Source organism: Lactuca virosa, chromosome 8 (genome assembly GCF_052849685.1).
Source record: "Lactuca virosa cultivar CGN04683 chromosome 8, Lactuca_virosa_CGN04683_v6, whole genome shotgun sequence".
In the NCBI taxonomy this organism is placed as follows: domain Eukaryota; kingdom Viridiplantae; phylum Streptophyta; class Magnoliopsida; order Asterales; family Asteraceae; genus Lactuca; species Lactuca virosa.
The window spans coordinates 22,943,588-22,966,418 of record NC_136433.1 but is presented as its reverse complement, the minus strand read 5'-3'; the positions used below and the strand labels follow the sequence as shown (position 1 = coordinate 22,966,418).

Sequence of the window (22,831 nt, the reverse complement as noted above, 5' to 3'; positions counted from 1 at the left end):
GTAGCAAAAAAATTGACATTAAAAAAAGACTTAAAATGTAATTTTAATAAATCGAGAAGAATTTAATGACAGGATAAGAATTCAAGTCATCATTAAAATAGTTTATAAACAATTTTAACAACATTTTGTATGTAAAGGTCAAGTGCCATATGAACATATGTTTTGTCTATTCTTCATTGATCAAGTAAGGTAAAATCATGGACATATTTTGAGGTTTTGGTCCATGGACACAAGAAAAACATATGATGGCACTACTAAACTTCGTTCGTGTATTAGAGCAGTAGGGGTGGCAACTCTCGATCTAACTGTAACCCGTCACTGACCCAACCCAAAAATAGACGGGTTTTGGTTGAGATTTTTGACATGTCAACCCGTCAACCCGTGTGTATATATATATATATATATATATATATATATATATATATATATATATATATATATATATTACATTTAAAAGAAATAGATATATTTAATTATTAATGAAATCTGATTTCCTTCCGTATTCGTAATATTTCGTATCATTGTATTCCTTCCATATGCGTATGTGTCTAATCTGTGTTTGCGGTGCCCTAACCAAAAAAGAAAAAACGCATGTCGTCTTTATTAGATACCCACGAGTCATGAACGAAGAACGCATCCACTTTGTATGAACGTTTTTATTTTTCAATTTTATTTAGATGTTAATGATTTTATGAATTTATGTTGAAAACTGTTTTTTTATGTTAATTACTTTAATCACTTTATGACTTTATGTTAAAAAATCCTCATTTTTTAAAGTGCATTGCTTATTTATTAAACGAGTTATATGGGTTGGATTTGACCCGCTAACTTGTAAATCCGTGAATCCATATACTTAAACGGGTTATATGGGTTGGATTGGGTTGAGCTTTCCCAACCACCAACCCATGACCCGCCAACCCATATATTATATGGGTTGGGTTGAGTTTATGTTTTCTGATCCGCCAACCCGAACCCAACCCGATTGTCAAGCCTAAGCAGAATAACATGGACTGAATTACAAGTTTTACTAGAATCTTGTGTACAGCTACACCGCCAAAAAGAAACTATCTAATGAGCAGGTACCCCACTAGTAGTCGAATAATATATAAAAAAATGTTGAAACTATATCTTGTATCTATATACAAGTGTACAAAAATCAAGTAAAATTTTATACGATTTGTAGAAACCAACCAAAGATATAAATGAATCATCCATTATGACAGTTTGTTTTTCCACTCTCCATCAACATTTTAAATTACAAGCACACCCTTATAAACCAAATTCTCATAAGTCATCACAAAAATATATAAATGATTGAATTAATAAAGACCTAAACAAGAGCAAGTTCAAAGGATTCCAAGTCTCTTTATATACACAAAGAATTACAATACTACCATTACTTCCTCCATTTTAGCCTGTATCAACTTGCATATACAAATCTATAAAAAATCACCAAAAATAAACAAACACAAGTACACAACCATTCTGCTACAATCAACAAAAATCAATATACCACGAAGTTTCCTTCGCCTCCAAAAGAATACTCTCCTCAATCTCATTCAATCTACAAACCCTAAAGAAGCCTATGTTGACGTACACCCTTCCCAAAATGAGGTTGCATTAACCTCACATACAAACCATTCTTCTCCATCAAAGAATCATGCCCACCTTCCTCAACAATCCTCCCACCATTAATCACCACAATATTATCAACATGTCTCATCATAGCCGCTCTATGCGCTATCAAAATCGTCGTTTTATTCCCCATAACCAACGTATCAAGCGCCTCTTGAACCACCCGACTCGACTCACTCTCAATCGCCGAACTCGCCTCGTCCAACAACAAAATCGGCGCGTTTTTCAAAACAACCCTCGCTATCGCGATCCGTTGCTTTTGACCCGGAGTCAACTCCACCCCTCGCATCCCCACATGCGTGTCGTACCCGTGTGGCAAGTTGCTTATGAAATGGTGCGCGTTAGCAATCCTCGCGGCTTCTTTAATCTCCGCCTCACTCGCGTTATGTCGCGCGTAGATTATATTTTCTTTAATCGTTGTTAAAAAAATCGCGGGTTCTTGTTGGATTACACCGAGGTGGTTTCGCAACCATCGGAGGTTGAATTGTTTTAAATCGCGTCCGTCTAACGTGATGCTTCCGGAAACCGGATCGTAGAACCGTTCGATTAATGATATGATCGTGCTTTTACCGGATCCGGAGACGCCTACAACCGCGACGGTTGTCCCGCCGGTTATTTTGAGGGAAAAATTGTTTAGTACGAGGATGTCGGGGCGCGTCGGGTAGGAAAAGTCGATGGTTTTCAACTCGATGGAGCCGTAGACGTTTGGTGGTTTTAACGCGGTGGGGTCGTCGGGGTCGATTTTGGGAATTCGGTCGATTATTTCGAATACGGAAGTTAGGGATTTTCGTCTTTTGAGAATGTAAGGGGCGAGACCGAAAGGCTCGACAAGGGCAAAAGTGGAAAATGAAAAGACAATGTAGGATTTGATAGCGGTTGGGAGATTGACGTGATGGTTTTTGATTGAGAGTGCGGTGTAGTAAAGGAGGAAGGCGTTGCAGGCGAAGAGAAGGAATTGGGAGAATCCAAAGGCGAAGCCGATTGTTAGGCCGTGGAGGAAGCTTTTTGTGAAGATTTTGTGGAGTTGGAAGCGGTAAAGCTCCATTACTTTGTTTCCGGCGCAAAACGAGACTACAGTGTAGATGTTTCTAACTGAGTCCTCAAGGACTAATGATGCTTTTCTGTGCATTTCTTGGATGCCTTTTGAGAATCCGGCTAGCCATAGTTTCTGAAAAGTTTAAATTCGTAAGGTAGTGTTTGGTTCGTGGAATGGAAATATGGAATGACAAACAAATGAAACAATACCTAATGAAAACCTTAAAAAACAAACGAAAGCAAGAAACACATGTACAACATGCAATCTAACGTGTACGTACCTGAGCAATAGCGGAAACAGTAAGAACAGGTACTGTAGCCAGAGCCACTAAAGCCAACCGCCATTCTAAAAGCATCCCAATCAGGAGTGCCACAAGAACAGCCGTAACATCTTGTATAAAAATAGAAAGTCGGTTGCTAAAAGCAGCTCTCACAAAAGTTGCATCATTTGCCAACCGCATTGACAATGTATCAGCACTGTTCTCTTCTTCATCAAACCACCCAATTTCATTCCTAAGCATTGCTATAATTGGAAAAAAAAAAAAAAAACAATCATCAAATTAACCTTAGTAGTAAATTACATTTTTGGTCCCTGAGTATAGTCGATTTTTGCAATTTTGGTCCTTATTTAAGGTTTTTGTACGTTTTGGAACAGGGACCAGAAACGTTACAAGAACCTCAAATATGGACCAAAATTGCAAAAATCGACTATACTCAGGGACCAAAAATGTAATTTACGTGATTGAGGAAGAAGAATTACTAACCAGAAAACATCATTCTCCTAACTCTCTCTGTCATTTTCTCCCCCATTATCCCAAAATAGAAATGCTGCAAAAAATTTGCTACTACAGTAACAACACCCATGCATGCGATAATTAAGCACCATTTATCCACTTCATGTCGCATATGTCTGTGGGTGTCATTTTTGTAATATTCTGTGACAACTAGGGCGATTACATACGCGAGAAGAGGGTTAAAAGCACCGAAAATCGCAGCACCAATGCTTCCCAAAACAGCATAAAGCCATTCAGCAAAGCTAAGTTCCACAAGCCTCCACATTGATGGAGGATCTTTTCGTTCTTTCTTCTCCTTCACTGATTTGACTTTAACTTTGACTTTGACCTTGACCGGATGGTGATCAGAACGAGAATTAAGTCGACTGAAAGTTTGTGAATGTGACCTTTCATTATCCGGATCAGATGTCAACAATGGTGAAATTGGTGATTCGGGGTCAGAATTGAGTGATTGTTGGCGTGGGATTGAATGGACATCGATTTTTGGTAAATTTGGTAATCTTTTCTCAAAACTGTCTTGTCTTTTTATTGGTGGCTGGTTTTCTGTTCCATTTTCAACTGTTTTTTTTGGAGATCCATGTGAGTTGTAATTGGAATCTGGAGATCTTGCTGTGTGTAGGTTGGAGGCTCGCTGAAGTGAGGGCGATTTGGTAAATTTGGGAGATGATGGTTCTTGTAAGGTGGAATCTTTTTCGATTTGGAATGTTGAGGTCTCATTGGGGGTTCTTGCAGGCATCCTAAAATGATATCAAATAAACTCACTAATTGTTTTTACATAAATTAAAATTACTCATAAGAAGTAAACTTTAATAGCACCTGAATGTACCTTTTTGGGAGTTTAGCTGCTTCTTCACATCTTAAAAGCTCTGCATATAACCCATCTGAAGCTATTAATTCATCATGTGTCCCAATCTCCATTAACTGACCTTCCTCCATCACAGCTATAAAATCAGCATTTTTAATTAAAGAAAGCCTTCTAGCAATTATAATGGTTGAACGACCCAACATTAACAAATCCAAAGCCTCCTGAACAGATCTTTCAGCTTCAAAATCAAGTCCACCTGTCACCTCATCAAGAAGAAGAATACAAGGATTTGAAAGCACTGCCCTTGCAACAGAAAGTCTTATCTTCTGTTCTTCTGTTAAAGATAAACCAGCCCTACCTACCTGAAAGCAAAACATTTTTTTCATTAGGTTAAAAAGGTAATTTTATAATTTCAATTACTCTTTTGGTTTTTAGTTACCTGTGTATCGTATCCTTTTTCAAGTGAGCTGATGAATGTATGTGCATGAGCTGTTTTAGCTGCATCTTCAATTTGAAGTGATGTGGCATCTCTCCCATAGGCAATGTTGTCCCTGATACTTAAGCTTAGTAATGCAGGCTCTTGAGTGACTAAACCAATTTGACTCCTTAGCCATTCCAATTTCAGGTTCTTGATGTTCTCTCCATCCAGAAGAACTTCCCCTGAAAAAGAAAACAATAAATAAAAGAATATATTACATCAGTTCATATAAAAGAAATAGGGTTAATGTCATTAGTTGTCAACAAACTGTGAGCATTTTGCACTTTAAGTCCCTAATTGTTTTTTGAGACTCAATAGATCACTGAACTAATACTTTTGTAAGAAATAGTGTGAAGATAGAATGAAGTAACATATTACATACCTAATGTAGGATCATAAAACCTTTCCATAAGTGGAATAATACTACTTTTACCAGATCCATTTCTTCCAACAAGTGCCACGGTTTTCTTAGCAGGAACAGTGAGATAAAAGCCACTCAAAATCGGTATCTCAGGACGTGACAAATAACTAAAATAAACATTTCTAAACTCAATATTCCCTTGAACAGAATCAAGAATGTTTCCCTCATTATCAACACTGGATGATGAACGAGCAATCATCTCAAAAAGTCTATACGCTGCAATCCTTCCTTGCTCAAATGAATAAAAATTTGTAGCTGCTTGATTCAACCCAAGCCCACTTAAGATAACAGCAAAAAGAGCTGTGACAATTTCGCCCCCATGAGCATATTTGTGTATAACTAAAAATCTTCCAACATAAAGTTGTAAAGCACAAGAGCAAATTGCAAGCCCATATGTGAACCCAAGTCCTAACCCTTGTACAAGACTTATTAGAATACCATATCTTAATGTAGCTTGTAGTGAAGCTGCATATGAGTATTTTGCTAATGTTTCGTTTGTGAATGCGTATAATGTCCTCATGTAAGAAAACGCCTGCAAAATGAAAATATATGTATATGTTTTTTTTTCATTAAGTAACCACAAAATAAATGTGTGTCCTGATCTATTTGTTAGATTTGATGATGACTTTAATACTTAACCTGTTCAGCAACACTAGCTGCTTCAGCATAAGCATCTTGAATATTCTCAGCAAGTCTATGGAGAAATATATTTGATATTCCTCCTGCAGCCACTATAAAGGGGCCAGTTAATAAAGTGAGCCCAGCAATTTGCCAACAGTTGAGGAATCCAATTGCAAGCCCACTGAAGAATGTAGCCATGTTATGGATATAATTACCAACCTGCATTAATGATAATGATGGATGATGTTAAAGAAAATTTAACATTTTAATTCCAATAAGCAAAACTTGATGAGAAAAGAACGTACTTTTTCGCTAAGAGCAGACTGGATAAGCAATACATCACTTAATACTTGACTCACAATGTCACCATTGTTGCCATATGTGTCGAAGAAACTCATATCTTGATTTAGAAGTACTTGGACATATCTAGACCTAATAACAGCTGTCTGCCTTTCTCCGGTAAGAATCCAACATGAAACCTCTGAATGGAAAAGTGATTACAAAAGGGGCATTGTGAAAATGACAGATAAATGAGAGTAGATAAGAATGTGTACCTATCCAACCAGCAGCAAAAACACCACCAGCAATATAAAGAAGGGTCAGAGCAAGCTGCAGAAATCATGAAAGTGTATGAATTTATGGTTTTATGACTTTGATCTTATGAACAAGTGATATCGTGAAGCAAATGATTTTGAATCTCATTAGAAAATCCGGATTATTCAAAATGATCAGAATTAATTGATGATAGGAGGAAATCTAATAACTAGATTCACAAATAGCAATATAATTGTTTTCAGAGCTGAAATTAAAAACATCACCAATTTTGGATTTGAAATTTCTTTATGAAGAAAAGGACAGCAGCTCACGATTACTTGTGGTTCAGAATGAAAAGCATAAAGTTCTAATTACCTCTTTGAACCTATGAAAAAGCAAATCCGAACTCTCATCGCCATGACTCAGCAACTGAATGATCTTAGCAAAATAATGCAAGTAAACCACAAGCGCAGTCCCATGCGCCGCCGCAGCAACCGATCCAACTACCATAAGCACCCAATCAAACCTATCAGCACACGCGAACAGCCTCGAAAACGGCACTGTTTCCGGAGGCTGCTCGATCTCCTCCGTCTCCTCCACTACATCATCAATTTCTGTAGGAACCGCATCGTTACTTGTGTCTACGTAAGGAGACGGACACTCCGACACCTCCGACACCGGCGTTAGCGGCTGTTGCCGCGGCGGCGACCAACCAAATAAACCTCTTGATACCATCATATTTACAATCTCGCAAACCCTCACACAACAAAAAACCCCTAGTTCGAAATTGACACCCTCAAAATCCTAAAACCATAAAGAAATTACAACTTAAGTTCATCGATCCGGGGAAGTATGAATAGATTCTTGTTGAGCTCGTTGAGATTTCGCTCTCTGTAATGTGTGTTAAAGAAAGCAAAAAAGGAGGACGAGAAAGTTGACTGGGAGACTGAGGCTTCTCTGATTCCATCTTGTTTTTGTTCGAATTGTCTCGTATCAGACGGCTTTACGACGTCGTTTTTCAATCGTCGAGGATTGTGGGAAGTACTTGTTGCGGTTCATCGGAGATATACCGCAAAAAACGACCCTTAAGTTTTAGGCTCTTTTACTATTGGTCATAATTTTAGTTTTAATGCACAAACACATCCTCAAGTTTTTTTTTTTTTTAAACCAGCAGAAAAAATATATATATTAAAAAACCAACCTCTAGCAAGTGACTAGAAGAGGAAGATGGGAATACAAAATGTAGGCAACCGTTTACAAACAGAAAAATAGGCAATTACACCATGCTAACCAATCAATGTTGCCTTTTTTACCCCTATTTTTGATCCACAGGTGAGTGATGGATTTGGTAATGTCTACCTGATTATAAGGGGACACCCGTTTATTTTCGAAGACTCTTTCATTTCTTGCTTTCCATATACTCCAAAGCATACTGTAACATATTCCCATGAACATTCTCCTTTTTTTTAGCATCCGAAACGTGAATTTACAAATGTGATCATGTCGTTCACTGTACTGAACTCGTCCATGGCAACACCACACCATTGAAAGACCCCTTGCATAACCGTTTTCGCATATTTGCATCCAATCAGGGCATGGTCTGAACATTCATTGACATCCTCACATTGTTTGCATATTGGACTTTCCAAAGCTACCCCTCTAGACAAGAGACCTACAGCAGAAGGTATTTTGCCCAATTTAGCCCTCCATATGAAGCAATTAACTTTAATTGGAACCTCCTTCAGCCATGTGAAACGTCCAATATTTACATTAGGGTTAAAATCCAATTTTTTCCGGAGAACATTCACTGAGTAAGTTCCGTCACCCGTGAGATGGCACTTCCATGCCGCACCCGTGGGGGCAAATTCTTTGGATATCACCGAATCAATGGGGATGTCTTTTTTTTTTTGAAGATGCTTGCCAATACTTGCAATGTTTTTCCATGTGCCTGATATGTATTTATTGGCATAACAGAGGTCAGGTTTGTTTTTAAAATTATGCATGCTGATTATGGCATTGGCCCAGAGGGCTGCAGGTTCAGACCTCAATCTCCACCACCACTTCATAATGAGAGAAATATTTAGTGATTTAATGTTACTGACCCCGAGACCACCATCTTCTTTAGAAGCAGTCACTTTGTCCCAAGAGACCCAATGAATGCATCTTTTTCCTTAAGATCTTCCCCATAAAAAAGTCCTGCGAATTTTTTCCAACTTTTCTACTACCCCTTCTGGAGCAACGAAGATTGAGAGGTAATAGCTTGGTAGATTGCCCAATATCGATTGAATTAATGTTAGTCTACCACCGAATGATAGCGTTTTAGTTTTCCAAATGGAAAGTTTTTTATGAAATCTCTCGATCACCGGTTTCCAGTTCTTGGAAAGATTCATGTTCGCTCCGATTGGGACCCCAAGATATGTGAAAGGGAGAGATGATGGTTTACAACCGAGAGTTGCTGCCCAACTGGAGACTTCTTGCGAGTCAGCGCCTATACCAAAAACCTTGGACTTATCAAAGTTAACTTTGAGGCCCGAAGAAACATGGAAACAATTCAGAATCCTTGCAAGGTTTTTTATATTCCTTTTCGACCATTCTCCTACGAACAATGCGTCATCAGCATATAGTAGGTGAGAGATGGTTGGTCCCCCGTGTGGTAGAACTAAACCTTTGAAGACACCAATCTCACATGCAGCTTTCATAGCAGCACTTAGACCCTCCATTACTATGATGAAGAGAAACGGTGAAAGTGGGTCACCCTGCCGAACCCCTTTTGATATTGAAAATTCCTTGGTCGGATTTCCCTTAACCAAGAATGATGCTTTAGATGATTCAAGACACCCCTTAATCCATGCCCTCCATTTGTCACCGAACCCCATAATTTTTAGATTGGAGTCAAGGAATCCTCAGTTAATGGAATCGAATGCTTTGTCAAAGTCCACTTTGAAGAGCAGAACTTTCCTTTTCACCTTCTTTGCCCAGGAGCAGATCTCATTAACTATTAACGGCCCATCAAGGATATTTCTTCCTTCTACGTACGCTGACTGCACATCATCTATACAATTCCCCATCACTTTCTTTATTCTGCTCGCTAAGATCTTGGCAATGATTTTGTACAGAGAACCAATCAGACTGATGGGTCTGAAATCCCGAAGCGAGATGGGGTCTTTGATCTTAGGGATAAGTGAGATGAACGATGAATTTATCCTAAAAAATATGATCTTAAAAAGTTATATAACAAAATAAGACTAAAATGATTGTTTTAGATTAGTAAGATGAATTACAAATTATATTAATGTCTTATAATGGTGTATGGGGTTTAGCTCATACATAAAAATGATATGAAAACAACAACATGGTAATCCCACAATTTACCGAGCCGACCGCCATTCAGCAGCTTAAACCAACTGAATAGTCGGAAAAACAATATTTTATAACAAAAAAAAATCATTTGTGCAAATAGTATGCAACATCCCGGGAAACATAGAAAAAGCAACACTATTATATCAAATGGTATTACCCTTGCAACCTTCAGATAAAAACATAGCTTGGTCAATGAAGCAAGAACTCGGACTTTCTCGGGTGTGTATAAGGGCCTCGATATACATCGGTAAGGGCATAAATTTCTCACACAAGCAATTTGACAAGCTTATCATTCGACATCTAATATAGGCATCGCAGAGTAATATCGGAATCCATCCCTCGGTATCGTTTCTAACCTAGCATTTATCTCTTACAGTGTGCCATCATGTTTGTGCATTAGGAAGATTAATCACTCGAAGACTATCAGTCATCCAGGAGATTGTGTAGCAACATTGGCGCCATCCGTGGGCTACATAGAGAATTACATAAATAGTTCATTGTTGTCCAAATACATTGGCATGTACCGTTGTCACACATTTACCAACATTTAGTGCCTTATGCACATGTTTGGAATGAATATTATCTCGTTTGTATGCCCTTTAAATTTGTATGTATATCTAATGTTTTATTTTCATATGCACATGTAATTTGTCATAATACATTGGATGTTTTTTTTTCTTCTTGTTTATTGAAAAAATGGCTTCTTTTAACAGTTTATGACCAAACTGTCCATATTTTTATTAAAATAATGATTGATTTTAGCAGTCAAAGTTTTATTGGCTTAATACTGTCCAAAATACCCATGTATATTGGTATGCATCGAGCTCTATGTACGACTCTTTAAACGGGTTTGTATATAGCTCTCATGAAAGTTTATAGATTACGAGCGATACAATGTGATGCTGTTATGATCTCACATCGGTCGAAAGTACTATAAGTTGGTGGCTTATAAGTCTAAGTGTCCCCTCCTCCTACAAGTTGGCTTTTGGGAGTGAGTTCTACACTTGTGCTTATGATATGATACGGGCCTAGTATGGGATGGGTTCGTATCAATTGGTATCAGAGCCGTCCCCATCTTTCGGGGTGCCAACACTTGGAGTGGTGGCCTACGGAGTGGTGGCTTGGACCTGAAAAGAGGGGGTGCCAACCGTGACCAACGTAGCCGTAACCAACAATGACTCGGAGTGGTGGCTTCCCCAAAAGGGGGTGCTAACCGTGACCAACGAGGACGTTGGCTCTTCAAAGCGTGGGGTATTGTTATGATCTCACATCGGTCGAAAGTACTATAAGTTGGTGGCTTATAAGTCTAAGTGTCCCCTCCTCCTACAAGCTGGCTTTTGGGAGTGAGTTCTACACTTGGGCTTATGATATGATACGAGCCTAGTATGGGATGGGTTCGTATCAGATGCACTATTGTAAGACTTGATGCATCATTGTCAAACTCATTATAGACTTACTATTTTGAATATTGTAACTTTGGATGAAAATTATTAACCGTTTTACCACTATACCTAAAAAATCATTACTTTTTACTTTTTAGTTAAATTCTATTTATTGTTATTGTTGGCACATTAAAAAAAATTATTAAACTTAGTTAGAAAAAAATAGAATAACAGATTATGAGGGTAACCTGCAATAAGAGGTTATAAAAGCCATGGTGGAACTGTTTTTCAAAAGTAGTTGGTTTTAATAGAAAAAATAAAATATAATGGTTAAACCATAAAATATCTAAATATTTAAATACTTGTAAACATGAACAGAAAAAACAAACAAACAATTATTTATAGTTTTATACATCCAAACAGTAACAATTATGCAAGTACTGATTGCAACATAAAATGAGAGAAAGACAAGCTTACTTGATCATTCAAGTACTACTGTTGATTACATGTTTCATTTTCTGTTGACCCTTATCCAAACGGCCAATATTATGAAATATATGAGCTTCTCCAACTTCCATATGCTTGGTAACTTTGTTATTTGTCTCTTTTTCTTTAAAAGTCAAGATAAAACAAGATTTTGTATACCTTTTAGACTAATCATATGGTTGAACGGTGGTAGGGTTCCCTTGTTTCAGACATACTATTAATCATAAAAGATAATTAAGTGTTGTTAGCCTAATAAAGTGAAGAAAATCATTTTAGAAACATCAAAATCAAAACCAAACAAGATGAATCCCACAATTCAACAAGTAGCAAATTATTGTCTTCAACTTCTTAATCTTAAACCACATAATTATTCAACAAGTACAAATGTTTGTCTTCATATTCATAATCCTGGGCCACACAATTATTAATGTCCATTGTCTTTTAAGAAGTTTCTTTAACTGGTTGTAGATGTACTAGGGCTTCTCGTGTAACGTCCCAAAAATTTATGACCAAAAATTTCATTTTTGTGTTAATAACACCATTAACCAAACATATTTATAAAAACCATAAGGGAAATCAGATTATATAAATAATCATCCAAAAGTACATCAGGATCAAATAAAGCGGAAAATCATGGTATGTGTGCGATGCGATCATCCCGAGTTCTTCCCCTTCGAACCGGAAGTACCTGAAACATAAACAAATCATGAGGAGTTGTACGATCATGCCTTCGCCTTGCCGCGATCCCATGATGTACCTGAAACAATAAACTGAAACTGTAAGCCCCAAAAGCTTAGTGAGTTTCCCCCAAAATACCAATGTCATACAATTATAACCACATCATATAACAATTGCAAAACAGCATGCATAATGAGCCTTCAGCCTGACTGGACCGCCTCGCAGGGCCTACAACCTATCTGGATCGCTCCCGAGCCTTCGGCATGACTGGACCGCCTCGCAGGGCCTACAGCCTATCCGGACCGCTCACCGGGTATGTTGGCCTACAGCACAAATCAGGACCACCTCAACCCAACCCCCAATCAACCAAACATGTGCACATAATGTAACGCCCGGGTTTTGGGGCTAAGCATTTTTAGACGATGTAATAGTCTAGGTCAACTATTGGAACTGTTTTGATGTAATAAAAATGAAATATTTGAGTATTTTGTGAATTTATGTGCTTATTATTTAATTATAAATGTATAATTAATAAAGAATAAAAATAAGCGTCAAAATTAAAATATGAGATAAGCCCGATATCTTTACATAAAGTTGTAGTGGTCAAAACAAGGATTCCGGAGATATAAAGAACGCCGAAATCCGAGTTATAACGAAGAAGTTATGACCCGACGAAGTTTCACGACGGAACCGGCACGATACCGGGAAGCGTGAATAGTGAATTTATGATAAAGCGAGTTTTTAGCTGACACGACCTAAACGAGAATCGAAGAGCTCTTTAATTGTGGCGTAACAATAAAAAGACAGACGAAAACGGACGTCAGATGAAGAAGTTATGAATTTTTAACGGACCAATCCTGTCCCGGCCTGTTAAAAATATAACTTTTAAAATAAATTCAAAATTAGCCAACGGAGTCTAAACGAAAGTTGTAGATTACATTCCCGCCTTCGCGTGGATATAAATAACGTCAAAAACGGAGCTCGTATGCGAGAGTTATGATTTTTCTAAGACGGGAGGCCGATACGCGATATTGGGTGACGTGGCACCACCAGAAATTGGACATGTGGCACCACCAGAAATTGGACACATGGCACCACCAGAATTTGGACAAGTGGCACCACCAGAAGGCCACCACATGCCCCAACTCACTATAAATAGAAGTGTCGGGTTCTCTCATTTCTTACACCTTTCCTCTTCCATTTTCTCTCTCTAAACTCTCTCTCTAAGCTCCCTTGAGCCCCTAAAAGTCTAGGTAAACCCCCTAGCACCCGAAGGAAGTTCCGAGGCTCCCGGAGTCCCGAGAAAAGAACCTTTCGGCTCGGAAACGCTGCTCCAGCGAAGCCCGGTTTTGAGAAAAACCTGCTGTAAGTAAGGTACGCCTACGAAAATTTTAATATAACTTTTAAATAATTATAGTAATGTTATTAGGTCCTTAAAATAATTATTTGGGCTATTATTATTTATATATTGAGTGTTATTTAACGCTTATATAATAATAATAATAACTAGACTATTAATTAGTCACGGTTAACGTTAAAACTAAACTCTAGTGGTATTAATACTAGGTTTTAATCAAGGAAAAATTGTTTTGAGATAACGAAGTGCTGTTCAAATACCGAGTCACCACCTAATCAGGTGAGTGCATAGTTACTTTCATCTTACACATAGATATGAAGTATTTTATATTAATTACGTGCTATGTGTGCATATTATCTGAATACTTGCTGCCTATGCTGATGAAAGATTTTTATACATGTTTTAAATAATTTAAACTGTATATGTATTTTATATCTACAAAAATGTTGGGGTAAAACATGGGTAGATGTAATAAGACAATGTGTGATAAAATGATGAGATGCCTCGATGTTGTTGTTATTGATTTTGTCATCTAGCGGAGTATGGATGACGACCACGGACTCTTCTAGACAGTCCAGTGGAACGCTAGCAGGCTCGCAACCTGTAGGTGTTTGTGAACGATGTGTTCACCGGTGTACTCCATCCCCCTCATGGTTGCCTTTAGGACATTTATTGCTAAGGAAACCCCTTGGCAGTAGTGTCCATCCCGATATTGATCCTTAGTCTAGGTCCCTTATGATAGGTGTTTTAGGGACGTAATGTGAGGATAACGGGAACGGGTAATCGGGTTATTGTTGATTGATGAAATTAATAAACTTATTTATTGTGGGTTGAAAACCCTATGTGCTCACCAGGCTCCCAAGCCTGACCCACTCAGTTTCTTGTATTACAGGTAGTGGCGCACGAGCATAGATATGATGTTTGGGATGAGAGATTACGGATATAGGCCTGTAGATATGAATAAATGTAGTAAGGCTTATATTGTACTGTTTATGCTTTTGATCTGTATTGAACATGACATCCCGAGGTTTTTAATGAAATACATTTCTACGGAAATGCTTTGATAAATCTTTATCATATTTTATTTTGGGAACAAATTCCGCAACACTTTTATTTAAAATGTTACTCTGATTTTCAAACAAGCATAAACAAAATCGGTCTTTTCTGGCCGTGAAAATGGGGATGTCACAGTTGGTATCAGAGCATTAGTTTAAGCGAACTAGGAATTTGTAGGATTTCTAGACTTAAACTTAGAATGCTAAGCAATGATTGTGAGGTGTGAGCACTAGCTTATTTTAGGAATTGTGCCTAAAATGCTTTTATGTGCTAAATGATTTATGCCTTATATGCTGTTATTTGTTCGGGTCTATGGTCTGTTGCCGACCGGATCTGGAAACCTTATGTGTTTAGGATTCTAAACGTACAACTACGATATTAGAACTAACATGTAAACGTTTCGGAGAGATAAGGATGATTTAAACGTCTATCCCGAATAACGATCTAAATTCACCTTATTCGGTGTATAGATCAAAATGGCAAGAACCCGCAGTGGAGCTGGAAACGCAAACGAAAACAGGAATCGACCACCTGTAATTGAGCAAATACCTGTTGTAGCTGCAGCACCTGAGCCAGTAACGATGGCTGGTGTACAATTGATGATTCAGGCGATGTTGGATAATCAGATGGAAGAAACTAGACGTCTGCTTCGACAAAATCGTGAAGAACTTTCAGTCCAAGTTGAAGAGCCCGAAGTGAATGGAGGGCCATCGGAAGGTGGAAACTTCAGTGGTACCGTTGGTCAAGACAACCCACAAATTGTTAGACAAGGCAATCGTAATGGAGGAAATGATGGAAGAGGATGTAAATACAAGGATTTTATGGCGTCTAAGCCACCGTGTCTATCCGGAAGCCCGACGCCGGTGCAAATTATGGATTGGATCTCCGAAATGGAGACAATGTTTGAAAGTTGCGAATGCAGCAACAGGCAGAAGACCGCTCTTGCGATCCCGTTGTTGAAATCTGGCGTGTTGAGTTGGTGGAAGCTGTTAGCTGACTCTATGCCCAAGGGAGAAGCGAGTAAAATGTCTTGGGAAGATTTTGTGGAACAACTGAAACTGCAATACTGCTCAGAGCAGGACCTACTGGAAATCAATAACGAGTTTCAGAATTTGAAGAAGGGAAAGATGAGCGTTGCTGAATACGCTGCAAGTTTCACGGAGAAAATGAAGCTTATCCCATACCTAGTTCCAACAGAACTCTCAAAGGTCAATAAGTTTGCCCTTGGACTACCAGCGGACTATGGTCCAATGGTTAAGCAAGCAACCACGTTGAAAGCCGCCGTCTGGGCTGCCAGAAATGTTGAGACCCAGATCAGGGAGAAAGGTCTGGAAAGGTCAGAGGTTGGTGAGAAGAGGAAGTTTGACGGACCCTCGGGGTCCAGCAAAAAGGGTAAATTCTCAAAGTCTAGTTCGAAAGGAGGTGGAGGAGGCGAAGTGAAGTGGTGTGACAAGTGCAAGAAGAAGCACTCTGGGAAGTGTGACGGAGGGGTCACTTGTTTCAAATGTGGGAAGCCTGGGCACTATGCCAATGAATGCACATTCACTAAGAAGGTCTGTTATGAGTGCAACGAGGAGGGGCACATTTCGAGGGACTGCCCGAAGAAGAAGGAAGCAGGAAGACCCAACATTCCACCAAAGCCGAATGCTAGAGCCTTCCAGATGACACTGGAAGCTGCTAAGGAAGAAGCTGATGTCGCTTCAGGTACCTTTCTCGTAAACAAATTGCCTGCCCAAATTTTATTTGATTCTGGAGCCAACTACTCCTTTATTTCGCATGAATTTGGTAGAAAGCTAGCTTTGCCTGTCGATAGACTAGCTAATGCCTTATTAGTCGAAGTTGCTAGTGGCAAGTTTGTACCTGTTAGCCATCGTATGAAAAACATCTTAATTGATATGAACGGGAATAAGTTTCACGAGGAATTCTTGCCTATCGAACTTAACGGTTTCGACATCGTGTTGGGAATGGATTGGCTTAGCACCAATGATGCGGAAATACTATGCAAAAAGAAGATCGTAAAAGTAAACCCGCCTGGGAAAGAGTCGTTTATGGTGTATGGGGACAAACGCAGGGTAAATTCTGGAATCATTTCTCTAATGAAAGCCAGAAAATGTTTGACCAAGGGATGTACATCATATTTAGCATTCGTGATCGATGCTAAGAAGGAAAAGAAGGTGATACAGAGCATTCCTGTCGTGTGTGATTATCCGGAAGTATTTCCCGAAGATCTTCCCGGATTACCGCCTGATCGACAAGTAGAATTCCGTATTGACTTGTTACCAGGAACGACACCAATAGCAAAAGCACCTTACCGATTAGCACCGACGGAGATGAAGGAGCTAATGATGCAACTTCAGGAGTTATTGGACAAAGGTTTCATTAGACCTAGTTCATCACCCTGGGGAGCTCCGGTGTTATTCGTGAAAAAGAAAGATGGAAGTATGAGAATGTGTATTGATTACAGAGAGCTGAACAAGGCAACAAAAAAAGAATAGATATCCGTTGCCAAGGATTGATGACCTGTTCGATCAACTGCAAGGTTCAAATTATTTTTCAAAGATCGACCTAAGGTCAGGATATCATCAGCTGAAGGTAAGAGAGCAAGATATAGAGAAGACTGCATTCAGAACACGATATGGACACTACGAGTTTTTGGTTATGTCGTTTGGACTAACCAATGCTCCAGCAGCATTCATGGATTTAATGAACAGGGTTTGTAATCCGTTTCTTGATAAATATGTGATAGTGTTCATAGATGACATTCTGATTTACTCAAAAAGCCAAGAAGAGCATGGTAGACACTTGCGGGAAGTGTTAGAAGTCTTGAAGAAGGAGAAGCTGTATGCTAAATTCTCCAAATGTGATTTTTGGATTCGAGAAGTCCAATTCTTGGGTCACGTGGTCAACCAAGAAGGCATAATGGTCGATCCAGCAAAGATTGAAGCGGTAATGAAGTGGGAACAACCAAAAAGTCCCACGGAGATCCGAAGCTTTTTGGGATTAGCCGGATATTACCGAAGGTTTATCCAAGGATTTTCTTCAATCGCTAGTCCATTAACAACGTTAACCCACAAAGGAGCTACCTATGCTTGGAGTGATAAGCATAAAGAAGCATTCGAGAAGCTAAAGAAGAAACTATGCGAGGCACCGATACTTTCTCTACCCAATGGAGTTGAAGACTTCGCTGTTTATAGCGATGCGTCTGGTGTTGGGTTGGGTTGTGTTTTGACCCAAAGAGAAAAGGTGATCGCATATGCGTCTCGATAGTTGAAGGAACATGAAAAGAACTACCCGACTCATGACTTGGAGTTGGCGGCGGTAGTTTTCGCTCTAAAAATATGGAGGCATTACCTCTATGGCACGAAGTGCAAACTTTTCACCGATCATAAGAGTCTCCAATATCTCTTTAATCAGAAAGAATTGAACATGAGGCAACGACGCTGGCTAGAATTACTCAAGGACTATGACTGTGAGATACTTTACCACCCCGGTAAAGCAAACGTTGTCGCTGATGCTCTCAGTCGAAAAGTCAACCTTGAAAGAAAAAGGCCAAGAGCGTTGAGAATAGAAATTGTCTCGACCATTGTGGAAAGTATCAGGGAAGCTCAAGAAGAAGCTTCAGAGAAGAGTGACCGAAAAGAAGAACGTTTGGGAAAAACATTAGTGTTCGGTACAAACAGTCAAGGACTAAAGGTATTCCAAGATCGGATTTGGGTACCTAAGACTGGAGGAATAAGAGATCTTCTGATGGAAGAAGCTCACAAGACCATGTACTCGATTCATCCCGGTAGCACTAAAATGTATAGGGACCTAAAACCCTACTACTGGTGGCCGACGATGAAGCTCGACGTTGCGAAATATGTGGCCGAGTGTGTAACTTGTGCAAGAGTTAAGGCCCAACATCAGAAACCATATGGGAGTTTAGAACCCTTACCTGTACCCATGGCTAAATGGGAAGACATCACCATGGATTTTGTGACTAAACTACCCAGGACGAATAACGGTCACGACATGATTTGGGTGGTCGTGGATCGTTTCACAAAGAGTGCACACTTCATAGCTGCCAATGAAAGGTGGTCTATGGATAAGCTTGCAAATGCTTACGTGAAGGAAATTGTGAGACTTCACGGTGTTCCTCTAACAATTGTATCGGATCGTGATAGTCGTTTCACGTCAAGGTTTTGGAGAAGTCTACAAGAGGAATTGGGTACGAAGTTATGTCTGAGTACAGCTTACCATCCGCAGACTGATGGTCAGAGTGAAAGAACGATTCAAACGCTTGAAGATATGTTGAGAGCATGTACCCTCGAGTTCCAAGGTAACTGGGATGAGCACTTACCTTTGGTAGAATTTTCCTACAACAACAGTTTCCACTCGAGCATCAAGATGGCACCTTATCAAGCTTTGTATGGACAAAAGTGTCGTACGCCTTCTTGTTGGCTCGAGGCTGGAGAAAAGCAGTTTATGGGCCCCGAGATAGTCCATGAGACTGCTGAGAAACTGAAGGTGATCAGGGAAAGGATGTTAGCAGCTCAGGATCGTCAGAAGAGCTATGCTGACAAGAAAAGACGACCGATGACCTTCGAAGTTGGGGATTCCGTTTTGCTTAAAGTCTCACCGTGGAAAGGACTTATACGATTCGGGAAACGAGGAAAGCTGAGTCCAAGGTTTATTGGACCGTTCAAAGTTCTTCAGAAGATTGGGAACCAAGCTTACAAGCTGGAATTGCCCGAAGAACTCGATGGTATTCATAACACCTTCCATGTATGTTATCTGAGGAAATTCACGGGAGAAGTTCCCGACATAATTCCGATCTCGGAGTTAAGAATGGATGAGAATAAGAGGCTAATCGAAGAGCCCGAGGCAATTGTTGACCGTAAGATTAAGAAGTTACGACGCAAGATGGTCGACTTAGTGCTAGTCCGATGGAAACATTCGAATGGGCCGAATCTCACTTGGGAAACAGAGGATGACATGATGAGTCGCTATCTGCATCTGTTTGCTGACGCATGATTCCGGGACGGAATCATCCTAAGGGGGATAGAATTGTAACGCCCGGGTTTTGGGGCTAAGCATTTTTAGACGATGTAATAGTCTAGGTCAACTATTGGAACTGTTTTGATGTAATAAAAATGAAATATTTGAGTATTTTGTGAATTTATGTGCTTATTATTTAATTATAAATGTATAATTAATAAAGAATAAAAATAAGCGTCAAAATTAAAATATGAGATAAGCCCGATATCTTTACATAAAGTTGTAGTGGTCAAAACAAGGATTCCGGAGATATAAAGAACGCCGAAATCCGAGTTATAACGAAGAAGTTATGACCCGACGAAGTTTCACGACGGAACCGGCACGATACCGGGAAGCGTGAATAGTGAATTTATGATAAAGCGAGTTTTTAGCTGACACGACCTAAACGAGAATCGAAGAGCTCTTTAATTGTGGCGTAACAATAAAAAGACAGACGAAAACGGACGTCAGATGAAGAAGTTATGAATTTTTAACGGACCAATCCTGTCCCGGCCTGTTAAAAATATAACTTTTAAAATAAATTCAAAATTAGCCAACGGAGTCTAAACGAAAGTTGTAGATTACATTCCCGCCTTCGCGTGGATATAAATAACGTCAAAAACGGAGCTCGTATGCGAGAGTTATGATTTTTCTAAGACGGGAGGCCGATACGCGATATTGGGTGACGTGGCACCACCAGAAATTGGACATGTGGCACCACCAGAAATTGGACACATGGCACCACCAGAATTTGGACAAGTGGCACCACCAGAAGGCCACCACATGCCCCAACTCACTATAAATAGAAGTGTCGGGTTCTCTCATTTCTTACACCTTTCCTCTTCCATTTTCTCTCTCTAAACTCTCTCTCTAAGCTCCCTTGAGCCCCTAAAAGTCTAGGTAAACCCCCTAGCACCCGAAGGAAGTTCCGAGGCTCCCGGAGTCCCGAGAAAAGAACCTTTCGGCTCGGAAACGCTGCTCCAGCGAAGCCCGGTTTTGAGAAAAACCTGCTGTAAGTAAGGTACGCCTACGAAAATTTTAATATAACTTTTAAATAATTATAGTAATGTTATTAGGTCCTTAAAATAATTATTTGGGCTATTATTATTTATATATTGAGTGTTATTTAACGCTTATATAATAATAATAATAGCTAGACTATTAATTAGTCACGGTTAACGTTAAAACTAAACTCTAGTGGTATTAATACTAGGTTTTGGTCAAGGAAAAATTGTTTTGAGATAACGAAGTGCTGTTCAAATACCGAGTCACCACCTAATCAGGTGAGTGCATAGTTACTTTCATCTTACACATAGATATGAAGTATTTTATATTAATTACGTGCTATGTGTGCATATTATCTGAATACTTGCTGCCTATGCTGATGAAAGATTTTTATACATGTTTTAAATAATTTAAACTGTATATGTATTTTATATCTACAAAAATGTTGGGGTAAAACATGGGTAGATGTAATAAGACAATGTGTGATAAAATGATGAGAGGCCTCGATGTTGTTGTTATTGATTCTGTCATCTAGCGGAGTATGGATGACGACCACGGACTCTTCTAGACAGTCCAGTGGAACGCTAGCAGGCTCGCAACCTGTAGGTGTTTGTGAACGATGTGTTCACCGGTGTACTCCATCCCCCTCATGGTTGCCTTTAGGACATTTATTGCTAAGGAAACCCCTTGGCAGTAGTGTCCATCCCGATATTGATCCTTAGTCTAGGTCCCTTATGATAGGTGTTTTAGGGACGTAATGTGAGGATAACGGGAACGGGTAATCGGGTTATTGTTGATTGATGAAATTAATAAACTTATTTATTGTGGGTTGAAAACCCTATGTGCTCACCAGGCTCCCAAGCCTGACCCACTCAGTTTCTTGTATTACAGGTAGTGGCGCACGAGCATAGATATGATGTTTGGGATGAGAGATTACGGATATAGGCCTGTAGATATGAATAAATGTAGTAAGGCTTATATTGTACTGTTTATGCTTTTGATCTGTATTGAACATGACATCCCGAGGTTTTTAATGAAATACATTTCTACGGAAATGCTTTGATAAATCTTTATCATATTTTATTTTGGGAACAAATTCCGCAACACTTTTATTTAAAATGTTACTCTGATTTTCAAACAAGCATAAACAAAATCGGTCTTTTCTGGCCGTGAAAATGGGGATGTCACACATAAATATCATATGCTAGCTCATATCATATAACAGTCAAACCGATCGAACAGATCACTAATCATAGCAACATCCCAATAACTGAGATACAAACCTAACCGGTCAGTAACATAGCATCACCCTATAATCAAGACACTGACCTAACCAAGCCACTAAGCATAAGCATACCACCATCCTAACTACCGGGATGTAATCAATAAACATATCATGCATAATCCAGATACAAGTATATAAAGGGTCGGCCTTGGTGTCTTGGACCCATAGGTATAGTGAGGATAACTCACCTCGTACTGTCGAATCGAAGATAAACTCAAGCTCTTGGATTTTCGATACCACTCCACCACCTAAATGCACCATAGAACCATGCTTGTAAATTTCCAATTTCCCAAAATGTCCCAGAAGTCCCATAGTCAACCCTTGGTCAAAGTCAAAGTCAACTTATCAAGGTCAACAGTCCATGTTGACCTCAACTCGTCGAGTACCCTTAGCTACTCGCCGAGTTCTTTGCATAACTCGCCAACTCGCCGAGTCACCTGAGTGACTCGTCAAGTTCCTAGTGTCAGTGGCCGTAACTCCTTGGCCAACTCGGCGAGTTCTCCCCTTACAACTCGCCGCGTTCATACGTGTCAACTTATCAAGGTCTACCTTGCGACTCGCCGAGTCCCTTCAATCCTTCATCCATACAGATGCTTTTTAAGCCATGCAAAGGTTCCATATTGCAGATTCAAGCTCCTAGGGCATGTTTATCACGTAAAGTTGCAAACTTTACATGCATGCAAGATGATAATGGCCCAAAACAAGCTCAAGAAGTGGCTTAAGGTAAGGGAAAGGTCATAGCTCGACAAGGACTGAAACTTTATGACAAAGAGGGGCTAAAGGAGCCCAGATCTGAGGTTGCAACCTCAGATCTTGACCCAAATCGGAGAATCGCCACACAAAACCCTAAAATCCCAAACCCTTAAATGAAGAGATCTAACTA

At 39.4% G+C, this 22,831-nt stretch overlaps 2 protein-coding genes across 2 annotated transcripts; both read right to left on the bottom strand.

The window, feature by feature from the left end:
* Nucleotides 1–1,345: 1,345 nt before the first annotated feature.
* On the bottom strand, nt 1,346–7,345 carry LOC145134941 (ABC transporter B family member 20-like). The gene is made up of 10 exons (XM_079069744.1): nt 6,699–7,345; nt 6,344–6,398; nt 6,095–6,270; nt 5,808–6,008; nt 5,130–5,700; nt 4,709–4,929; nt 4,291–4,631; nt 3,435–4,201; nt 2,952–3,193; nt 1,346–2,803 (listed from the first exon to the last, which is right to left on the bottom strand). Exons 1-10 carry the CDS (start codon nt 7,059–7,061, stop codon nt 1,574–1,576), a joined length of 4,167 nt encoding a protein of 1,388 aa, XP_078925870.1. The 5' UTR covers nt 7,062–7,345; the 3' UTR covers nt 1,346–1,573.
* A 444-nt stretch (nt 7,346–7,789) lies between these two features.
* On the bottom strand, nt 7,790–9,199 carry LOC145130166 (uncharacterized). Its single transcript, XM_079065008.1, has 2 exons — nt 8,549–9,199; nt 7,790–8,383 (listed from the first exon to the last, which is right to left on the bottom strand). The coding sequence occupies exons 1-2, from the start codon at nt 9,197–9,199 to the stop codon at nt 7,790–7,792; spliced, it is 1,245 nt and encodes a 414-aa protein (XP_078921134.1).
* Nucleotides 9,200–22,831: the final 13,632 nt, after the last annotated feature.